This window comes from Lampetra fluviatilis, chromosome 1 (assembly GCF_964198595.1).
Source record: "Lampetra fluviatilis chromosome 1, kcLamFluv1.1, whole genome shotgun sequence".
In the NCBI taxonomy this organism is placed as follows: domain Eukaryota; kingdom Metazoa; phylum Chordata; class Hyperoartia; order Petromyzontiformes; family Petromyzontidae; genus Lampetra; species Lampetra fluviatilis.
Window position 1 is genome coordinate 10961208 of NC_136275.1, and position 11170 is coordinate 10972377.

General features: G+C 45.5%; 1 protein-coding gene across 1 annotated transcript in view; it reads left to right on the forward strand.

The window, feature by feature from the left end:
• Positions 1-10705, forward strand: part of LOC144932251 (fibronectin-like) — a 72409-nt gene extending 61704 nt beyond the window's left edge. The window contains exons 50-53 of the mRNA XM_078856197.1: positions 4245-4370; positions 4645-4751; positions 8759-8874; positions 10208-10705. Of these exons, the coding sequence (XP_078712323.1) occupies positions 4245-4370; positions 4645-4751; positions 8759-8851 (326 nt within the window). The 3' untranslated portion in view covers positions 8852-8874; positions 10208-10705. The remainder of the gene's footprint in view (positions 1-4244; positions 4371-4644; positions 4752-8758; positions 8875-10207) is intronic.
• The last annotated feature ends 465 nt before the right edge of the window (positions 10706-11170 follow it).

Sequence of the window (11170 nt, forward strand, 5' to 3'; positions counted from 1 at the left end):
ACTCTCTCGGTCGGGAAAAGCTGAACCAGTCCTGGGACGGGCACTGCTTCTGGTCGGGGAGCAATGCCAATAAGAACACTGGGGTGGTTATCCTTCTATGAAGTAGAAGCATCGAGGTACAGGAATGGAAAAGTCTGCAGTGCTGCTTTGCCACTATGACAGAGTAGTGGGAAATGGTTAAGAGCCGGATCAAAGGTTTTTTTCAGGCACACAGTAAGAAAAAGATTGTCAGGAATGAGTTGAGGGGTCTGAATGATCAGTTGAAAAAAGCGCATAGGTTGCTGGGATAAGGTTTTCCAGTGATGAGCGAGGTAAGGCAGTTAAGGGATAAAATCTCCTTGACGCTGGAAAAACGAGCTGTGCAGCTCGTTTTTAGGGCACGGGTTAGGGCAGTGGAGGAGGGGGAAAAGTGCACATGGTTCTTTTTTTTAAAAGTGCCGGAAGACCGAAAACACAATCCGAGAGTTGGTCAGCCCAAGACTGGGCAGACTGACTGTCTTGGCCTCGCTGTGCGCTGCGTTGCACCGCTAGCTGAGTAGTTAACCTCGCATTCAATAAACCCTCGGAGCCAGGATGAACGTCCGAATCCAAACGTCATTTAATGAGTTTAACGAGGTAAAACTGGTGAGAAAACACAGATACAGCATCTGTTATAACCCGGAAACACCAACACAATGAACACCACAGCACCAGAACATTGTCCCTGATAACATGTTTCTAAACAATAGATCCTGGAGGGGGCAGGCACCTACATTACCACTGAATAGCTATACAAGAGCATAAGTTGCTGTGTAACATAAGGCACACCGTGTTATCATCACACTGCACCCCAGATGTACAGTACTACACATAACACTGCACTATGAATGAGACATTTTGTCATCCTTGCTCTCCAGATCGCAATATAGTTACTTGGGTACAAGTTTGACTCGACTTATTAAATTACAAGTAACATTCACAATAAGGAAAGTTGCAGGCTTCGTTGTTAACTAGGCCTCGTATTTATCATAACAATTTAACAGCATTATAAAGGCATTTACATCCTTATAACGGTCATTCTAACATTATAACAGCATTGCCAATATTATAAGAATATAAACGAACTTACAGACAATGCTTCTTAAGGTCCCACAATGGACAATTGCGGCTGGCTTCACTGGGACGCGATGTGTACCGCCATCTTGAATTACGTATGTAATGGCCGACGCCCGCGTGGTCGAACGGGAATCTTAAATCGCAACTTCCTGGTCACGTGACCAAAATTAGCATAAAAACAGGAAATTCCTGTGTACATACGCCCCCCCCCCCCCCCATCTGCCGTGAGGCAAAACTCCTGCTGTGAGGCAGAACACTGACACAGACGGAGGGAATTGTAGGGCAGCACAGGAATACTATGCAGAACTATATGGAAGTAAGACGTTGGAGGCGGAAGCCCGAGACTTTTTCCTGGGGGAGGTCGAGCAGAAGATCAAGGCTCCAGAGGTAATGAATGGGCAAGTTCAGATGGAGGAGCTGAAGAGTCAGTAAGAGGGCTACGTCGGCACAAAACACCATGGCAGGATGGAATACCGGCTGAATTCGATATTAAATTCTGGAACACCATCAAACACGACATGTAACGTTTGTATAGAGAAATCTTGGAGGAGGGCCCAGTGCCGATGTAACAGGCTAAAATAACCCCTGCCCCGATTAAACCCGGGTATAGTTTGGCCCAGGCCAGAGTATACCCCGGGGGGATAAAGTGTCCTAGGCTAAACTATACCCGGGGGTTTAAACTAGACTGGGCCAGACCATACCCCTCCAGGCCAGAATATGCCCCATGTGAAAGTTCAAAGGCAATTATCCATACAGAGAACAGCCGACAATGAACTTCAATCAATATCTAAAAAGCGTATAAATGGGAGTAAGAATCTCAATTTCATCAATTGAAGCATTTTTAGGGTTAGGGTTATTATTAAAGTTTTTCTGGTTGAAGCAATCAAAGTCTATGTTTACAGTTTTAAATAAAATGTTGGAAAAATTTAGTAATTCATGTGTATATTGCTCAACACTTACTATCATGGGGGTATGATTTGGCCTAGAGGGGCATAATTTGGCCTAGGCCATAATATACCCGGGTATAATCTAGCCTAGGCCGTTTAACCCCGGGTATACTACGGCCTGTGGGTATACTACGGCCTGTTATACCGGAACCCATGAGCGGAGGGGTGATAACCCTTGTATATAAGGGGAAGGGGGCCCGCAGCGACCTTGGGAGCTGGCGCCCAATCACCCTGTTAAACTCGGACTATAAGATCTTAGCTAAATCCATCGCAGCACGTCTGGGGCAAGTGGTAGAGTAGGTGGTAAGAACAGACCAGACATGTGCAGTCCCGGGCAGGTGGATTTCAACAACCGTGTCTTACTAAGGGAGGTTCTGGAATCCACGATAGACGGGGGAGGGCCCGTGGGACTCCTTAGCTTAGACCAGGAGAAGGCAATTGATCGCATTTCGCATGATTTTTTTTTCAGTGCTGGCATGCATGGGGGTAGGGGAGCTATTGATAGGTTGGGTACGAAAACTATATCATAAACTCTCTGGCAGACTTTTGATCAAGGGGGTCCTTTCGGAGGCGATACCAATCGGGTCGGGAGTGAGACAGGGATGCCCCATGTCTGCCGGTCTTATTCGTCATGTGCATGGAGCCCTTTGCCCAGGTGGTCAAAAATAACCAGAGGATCAGAGGGGTGCACATCCCGGGGTGCAGAGAACAGGCAAAAGTAGCTATGTACATGGATGATGTCGTTGTTTTCTGTAGGGACGTGTCCTCGGTGTGGGAGGTACTAGAGCTCGCAAAACGTTTTCTTTTGGCCTCAGGATCCAAGATTAATGTGAACAAGAGCGAGATGATGATTTTGGTGACCCCAGGCTATTTGAGGGCCTCCCACCAGAAATAAGAGTGCAGGCAGAAGGGATTAAGGTGCTGGGGGTCACCTTCTACTGGGAGGACTCGGCAAAAAAGAATTGGAAAGAAAAGATAAAGGTGGTGAAGGGCAGGCTGGCCAGGTGGACGAACAGGAGCCTTACAATGGAAGGAATGATCCTGGTTTTGAAGGTGAAAATACTACCCGCACTCAATTATTTGGCATACATATTCCCGCCGGGTGCGCAAATGGCGCAAAAATATAGAGACACTGTTCTTCAAGTTCATCTGGGGAGGCGGGATGGACTGGGTGAAAAGGGAGACTATGTACAAAAACTCTGCGAACGGTGGGAGGGGCGCCCCTAATGTCGCGCGTGCCCTCACCACGATCTTTGTCTGTAATACGTTGCGCTTGTTTTTTTCCGATGAGTCCCAGGTGAGAGCCTCATATTATTTACGGTACAGGCTCGCATGGCTCCTGCGGAGACGAGGGATGGCTCTATTGCCGTGCGGCAAGCCCCTCGCTTGGACGCAGAGGTGGTTGTGTGCTGTGGTCAACAAGTACATTACAGAATATGAGCCGGCCCGGGTAAGAGAAGCCCTGTGGAAGGCGCGTGGATGGTTGATCAAGGGTGCCTATATGATACCCTCCGAGGTGTACCACCTAGTCTGGAGGCTGATCGACAGGGTGGTGGAGGTTGACAGGGTAAAAATAGTTAGCAAAGCGGCAAAAGAAAAATGGTGGTAGCCTCCGCCTCCATGTGGCACGAGATGAAGTATGCAGTGCTTGGGAAAGTTCTCCGCCACGGCACTAGAAATAAATAATGAGTTTTGTTTCTACGACAACCGCGGACTCTTGTTTCAAAATGTAGTGGATGGGCCGGCAAAGTTTTCTTATTTTTTGTTTGTTTTCTGTGCACTCGATGTGGAGGGGTCCTGGTATCATGGAAAGGTCCCTTGTACGGGTTGTGGTTGCTGTCACGGAGTTTTTCGACTGTCCAGGACAGTAGACTGTTCAAAGGTGACATAATAATAAAACTTTTAAATAGTCGTTGTGTTCTTCACCCTCTTCAAGCTGTGGGTCTGGGCGTCTGGCAGCATTTTGGCCATCCCAACCCGATGTGTGGTTATCCCCCTAAGGCTGTGAAGACCGGAATAAAAGAGAGAGTTCCTCCTACTAGTGTCTGTGAATTAGCACACTACACTTGTATAGGTTCAGCACGAGCAGGTACGATGATCACATGAAGTGTTTTCACGGTGCACGTTGAGTGCGGCACTTGGCTACGGATCCCCGGTGCTGGAGAGACTTGTGTTCTCGATACCTGTGTAACTGCTCCGCAGAATGGTGCTATGACAGCCGGCAGAGCTACCGCATCAGGGAGCAGTGGAGCAAACTCTCTCATGCGGGACAAAAGCTCCAGTGCACGTGCCTGGGCAACCTGCGTGGGGAGATACTCTGTGAACCAGGTTAGCCGCTCTCTTTGCGCAACATCACACAGGTGTCAGTGTCTGCTCCCACGTGTCCTAATCTTCCCGTTGGGTGTACTACACCACCCGTGGGTTCCACACCACTTTCATGAGAACCGTTTTGCAGTCTGTCCTCCCACACTTAAACAAGGCGCAGCTGATGTCTCCCTCCTCAGCATTCTCCCTCACACCATCCCCCAGTTGGGCCCCCTGAACGCGTCGAGTTTTTGGACGAGCCGCCTGGCCCCCGCTCACTGTGCCGCGTTGTGTTTAGATGAGAGCGTGTGCTACGAGGGAGGCAAGGAGTTTGCGGTGGGGCAGCACTGGAAGAAGGTGCACGAGAGCTTGGCCTGCTCGTGCGCCTGCCTGGGAGGGAAGGAGGTACGTGCACTCTACTTTAAGGCAATGCTGCAAAGATTTTTTCGTGGAAATGTAAAGGATTGTGAGGTTAGAGAACCTCATAACATGTGTTTGGTAAAGTATTTTTCCACCCAAAATTGGAAAACAGCTCATTATCCAACACCTGGATCATTCTAATAAGAGTTCTAACATGTTTTGTTCCACCCACATGTCCAAAAATAAAATGATCCAGGCTGCATATTCCAAACAAATTATGAGTGGTTTGTGGTGACCGAGATAAATTGCATCAACTTGGGATTTGTCACATTCACATATTTTGCAGAGCTGGAGGGTTATAAATATTCCTTTGTTTTTAAGCTTTTACAGATTGCGACATCAACACTAACTGGTTCCAGTAGTGCAGCCATAAACACACGGTGTTATCTCCATATATAAGGCAAAGTTGTGATTATGTGTGTCTGTTCAAAATGTTTAGCGTACTTCCCGACATGCAACAAACTTTCAATTTGCCATGTAGGTACTTTCCAGACTGTACACCATGCAAAAATTAGAAAAATACACTCATTTTTTTTGGGGGGGGGAGCTCAATAATGCATATATTTTTTGCACGGTAAGTGAGCTGTGACGTCAAATCTGTCCCGTGACCCACGCATGTGGAAGCGTAACGCATTGTAGTGTAGTGGTTAGCGCGCTGCGCTACGCTACGAACCCAGCGACCCGAGTTCGATTCCCGCTCACGGCCACCACCGGTGACGATTATTTTAAGCGGTCCTGGGCCTCTCCCCTAGGTCGACTCGGCCTCAAACGAGTAACTGGCGGCCGGGCGTGGTGAATCCAAGTCCCGGGCGAAGCCCAGTAATAAAGTGACTCCTAGATTTGAAGCTCTCGTGACTGCAAGGATTCATACTCTTTGGTTTTGTCGGTAAAGTCACATAGGTAAAACAATCAATAAAATAAAATAATTTAGTTTTCATTTATTTTATTTTATTGATTGTTTTACCTACGTGACTTTACCGAAAAAAAAACAAAGAAAAAGTGGCTCCTCTTTGCAAAAGGTGCACACGTAACATAAGAGGGCATCCTTATGGATATGTGAAATCATTGACCAAGGGTTCAATCCCCAGTGGTGGAAACGCGAACAGATAACGTTGTCACTTTACTTTTAAAAGGTTTCTTCTTTCTCGACTCAAGGTCAAATTCCAGCTGGGGATCAACTCGGTCCATCGTCTCCACAGAGTTGACAATGAGTAGCACTTCGAAGAAAGTTATCCCTGCTATTGGAGTGTAGAATTCCCACTTGATTCAGTCCTGCCAGCAGAGATGAGCACTGGTTAGTTTGAGACTGATTGATGTTTTGCACAGCGGGATCGACAGATACAGAACAGCATCTTAAAATCGTGTATGGGTTGATGTGACTTTACTTTAATTCAGGGCCGATGTGGAGATTGGTTGTCACACCTGATGATGATTGCTTGTTGTAATCGAAACGTCGTGATTTAATGTACTTTTATTTATTTTTTATTTAATTTTTTATCTACGTGACTTTACCGAAAGAACCAAAGAGTGGTGGCCGTGCTGGGAATAGAAACTTCATCTGCTACTTTTTGACAGCTGCAAATTCGAATTTATAAATGGAAATCCTCAACAGTGGAAAGATGAATTAACGACTCAACACCGTATAATTATAAATGGTCAAGGATTAAAAATAAACCTACAGTTAACATTGGTATTTCACTGTAGCTATCTTAGCGAACCCAAATCTCAGGGTGCATCCCTAAAATTACAGGTGTGTACGAAATATAACTTTGTCATTTACAGACTTCTGGGGCGAGTTATGTTTGCGATAATCTATTAAAAGTTAACACGACTGAACTGTGCTCACTTTAGGCTGAGTTTGAAATAGGAGAGGCCCAATCCACACATATACAAAAAAGACACCTCTTGTGCTAAATACTTTTTGGACATATTTTTACGTAATATCGAATTATTATCAAACATAAGCAACATCTTATGTATGTTGAAAACTGCAGTTGTGTTCACTGCACACCATATTTATCACAGGAACACAATTGCAGTAATTCACCGACTAACGCGGCTCGGCAAGCGACATGCATATAAAGTTACTGCATTCTTTATCCATTACAAGCAGCACGCCCAAAATAACAGAGTCTGGGATCACTCTAGTGACGTGTGGGGTCATTGCAAATAGATCTGTTACTCATTGAGGATGTAAGCGCAAGCAGGCTTGTATTACGTTCGAGCCCAACACCTTGAAAGCCTCACAAACGGAGCCTCGTCAGAGACGCCAAATTAATTCGTCTCTGCCAAAGGCCAGCTTTACGATCGGTCGCATTGTGCAGTCTGTGACGAGTGGCATGGAGACAGGCGGCTTTGTATGTGTGATGTTGAACTTATTTCGCACCATACGGTGCTAATCGGAGGTGCGCAGGAAGGACAAACTAAACACAAAAAAGCAGGTCTAAAGAAATGAGTTTTCAATCTAGATTTAAAATTGCATCCAATGGCTTCCTGATATCGGAAGAGCGTTCCAGACGACCACAAAAGCACATCTGAAAGCGCGGCTTTGATTGTACAGTCTTAGACGGCACATTACAATGGAAGTGTAAACATGGAGTTAATTAACCCAGCGCCAGATGTGAAGCTCTGAGTCGCCAATATGTACACAATTAATTACAGAAATTGTTCTACATTCCATTAGTGCCCAATTATTGTTAGAGTTCGTCTTAGGAAAAATAACATTTAATTCACCCTTAAACTCAACATCATTCAATGTATAAAATGAACATTTGTTTAATGTCCGGATGTATTATGTCTGACAGCTGTTATTTCACATTTTACATTGCTCTGTTGCCAATTTTCTGCAAGGGCCTTTATTACAGGTCCTGAGTAGTTGCCAATGATATTAATAATCAACACGATAATTCACCACGTAACATATGCCTGAGTGCAAACATCTGTCCTGTGCACACATGGGCATACTTGTGCATCTACAATGCTGCCCTTTGTGCTAGAATGCGTGCCTGCGCATAATAATGCAGTCCTGCTTCCATGTGATCCTCTGTCATCGTATGACGTGCACACATAAGCTTGCGGGATCTCTGTTTCGTATTTAAGTGTATTAGATTTGTTGTATCGGCCTGGCCGGCACGGTGGCAAAATCCTCCCTCAACTCATAATTGGAATGTGGCAATTGCAAATCTCAGTCTGGGTTCCAATTCAGCTCACCTTTCCTTCAGGGTGGATAGAATGAGCATAACTTCGTGGGATGTGAACAATGTTCTACGAAGACACCGTTCCCTAATGTAGGAATGGAATTTCCACCATTCGCTCAGGGATCGCCAATGGAGACGAACACCGCCCAGTGCTCTTTAAAGAACGGGGCGGGGGGGACAACACATTGACTTATAGTCAACAGGTGTTTACCTGGTTTTCTGTATAAACAGGTGGAGCCATGCACACGCCAAGAAAATGTGTTACCACTCAACAAGGGGCCATCCATTTAGTACGTACGCAAAAATCTGTCAATACTTGACCCCCCCCTCCCTGTACGCACGCGTACTTTTTACACCTCCCCCCCCTCCGAATCCTATCGAACGGCCGATATTTAATCCACGCAGAAACGATCAAGGATTAATAATATTGACGTGTTTAAGCAAACAGTCCACCGCCGGACTATCTAACTAATTTGAAGGCCAATGTAGACAAATTATTATCGAGGCTTCATCCCCCCCCCGCGTTTCCTATGCGTACGTACATTGTCAGTAGACCCCCCCCCCCCCATACGCAAGCGTACATATTTGGGTTACCCCCCCCCATCCCCCCTCCATGCGTACGTACTAAATGGATGCCCCTCCAAGTACACACAGCACGCATGCAAATCATCTGCAGACGCACGCACTGCTTACGTCATTTACTGAACCCATTATTTTCGCACGTCTTTGCGCGTGTATTATCGGCGCGCGTACGTAATGACTACATCCTCCACTTGCATGCGTTCACTCCTGCAGGGTTGGCAGTGCGATTGCGAGCGACAGCGCGCCGGACAGCCGCCCTGGCAGGGTCCTCTCTCTGCTCGCACCGCGCAGCTGACTCGACAGTAGCGCCGCGAAGCAGAGGCACAAAGGTTGCTGCCTTCCAGCAAATACATCTGAGCCAACGCACTGCGGCGAACGTATCGCAAGCATTGCTGTTACACAATGCAGTTACTTTGTTACCAGCAGTGCACCCTTGGGGGTGGTGGGGGGGGTGTCTAGTTTAGCGGTGGTGCCCTCCCACCCCCATCGCCCCTTCCTCTCCCTGCCAAGTGACCGGCAAAGCGTTGGCACATTACTGTTATACGTGCCTGGAAATGTATCAATGCCCTGGGTGGAGCTGCATGTTGCCCAGTGAATGTTGTTTTGACAGGTGGCCTACTGCCGTGAATATCGCACCTTGTTGATATTTTATGTTTTTCGAAAAGCTTAATGCATTCGCTTTGTTTGGCAGAATTATATTATAAGTGCAGTTATTTGATGCATTTCCTTAAATATAAAAGATTGAATGAATGCGGGACTTTATTTATACCCAGAGACAGGACTTGGCTTAAAATTCGCAATCCCTTCGTAAATAGTTAAAACTCCACTCCATGAGGTTGGTTTACAGGTCTGTTGAAAAATCCTGCCAGGTGTCTTAATTTGAATAATTTTTTGGGGCTTGTTTTTGTTCCTCTTGGCGTCCCTCCAGTGTCTGCCCTCAAAACATAATTAACGCAGGACACTATCATTTGGGATAATTCGCTGATATGCCCATATTTCAGGCAACACTTTAATATTTTTGGTAATCAAGAGAGAGAGCCACAGCTTCGCTTTGATGCAAAATAACAGTTGTTTTAGATTTCAGACAGACAATTTACATGTCAGCGTTGTTTGCTTGTGTAAGAAGCTTAAGAACCATGTGAAGTGAGCGACTTCCGAGACACGTCGAGTAGAAGGCTTCTTGTTTATTAAGAGCACACGGGGCGATACTATACGTAACGCAGCTACACATAGGCGATCCTAACACATAGCCCATCTTTGGCATACGTTACGCTAGCTGTCCGACTAGCGCAGCGACGGAGAGGGTCTTGCAGAAGATCATCCACGTGGTCGGAGACGAAGCGATGACGACGAGCAGCGACGCAGGACCCGCAACAGCATCCGAACCTCTGGTTCGGCCCCCCTTATATGCGCCCCGGCGCGACCAAGCCCCCTTCCAGAACCTTACAGCAGGTTCCCGGAGCCTCTGGACTAACTCGGCCTTTCACCTTTACCCCAGATACGCCCCCCTTAAAATGAGGCATTACGCAATACCCCCATAACCACAATTACCACTTCAGGCTGACAGGTGTCATCCTGTCATTACACATGTAAGAGTGGTATGCTTTCATAGACCAAATGGTGATGTTTTAATTAAGCTTCTGTTACTTTGTTTTCTTTCAGAGATCAACCTGTGCCGTCTCAGTTATGCAAGATACAACACCCGCCATGCACCTCTATCTCAGGATCATCTGTATTGAAACATTGGCTCTTTTGGGGCCGATGAGTTATTCTGTATTTTTTTCTACTCAAATCAGACGTTTCATTTTGAATCATCCCAGCATATTTACTAAAATGAATAGCATACAATGCAGTTTTGTCATTAGCTTTTCTCATTGTGCATGGGGCTGGTTGTTCTGTATGTAGAGGATGGTTTTGTTGTGTTTAAAGTTTTTATTTAATTACCTGAAAATGGGGTTCTGCATCTTTTAATCATTAGTTACATATTCTAATACCGATGGTAGGGCTATACTAATAGCATTTTGTTATTTTTTTCAATCCTTAGCCTCGATACACAAAGTATTAGGCAAGTTGTATATCTCTACCATTATATTAATGTGTAGGCACTATGTATTAACTGTATAAATGTCAGTACTTTTTTACTTAAATATCTCTACCTTGTATGAAATGCAGAGAATTGCAAATTTATTGCAGTATTGTTAATAAACAGTTTACCATTAGCCCAGGATGAAAATGGGAATAAAATGTAATTGCTTGGGCTTCCAAAAAACAAAGTTTTTCAGAATAAAAGTCAGTCTTTGTTGGAATGTTCTTCACTACATCTGCCAATGCCTTTTGTGCATCCTTCCACATTCCCATTGGTAATTATCACAGACCTAACTGCATAAACCATTCATCTAAGCAGCCTTTGAGATACTTTTTAAATGGAAAATTCTTTTCTGTGATGAGATTATGCTTATTAACATTGCTGCACTCATACTGATCAATCGCTCTTCATTTTGAGTGTTTTGGAGCAATGCGCTGCTGCCTCAGACACATGCAAGATATTGTCTGGTGGCGCCATCTGGCGGAATGCTGTGTGGAATGTAAAAAAGCAGGCGGAAACCGTTTCCTTTTCAATGACAT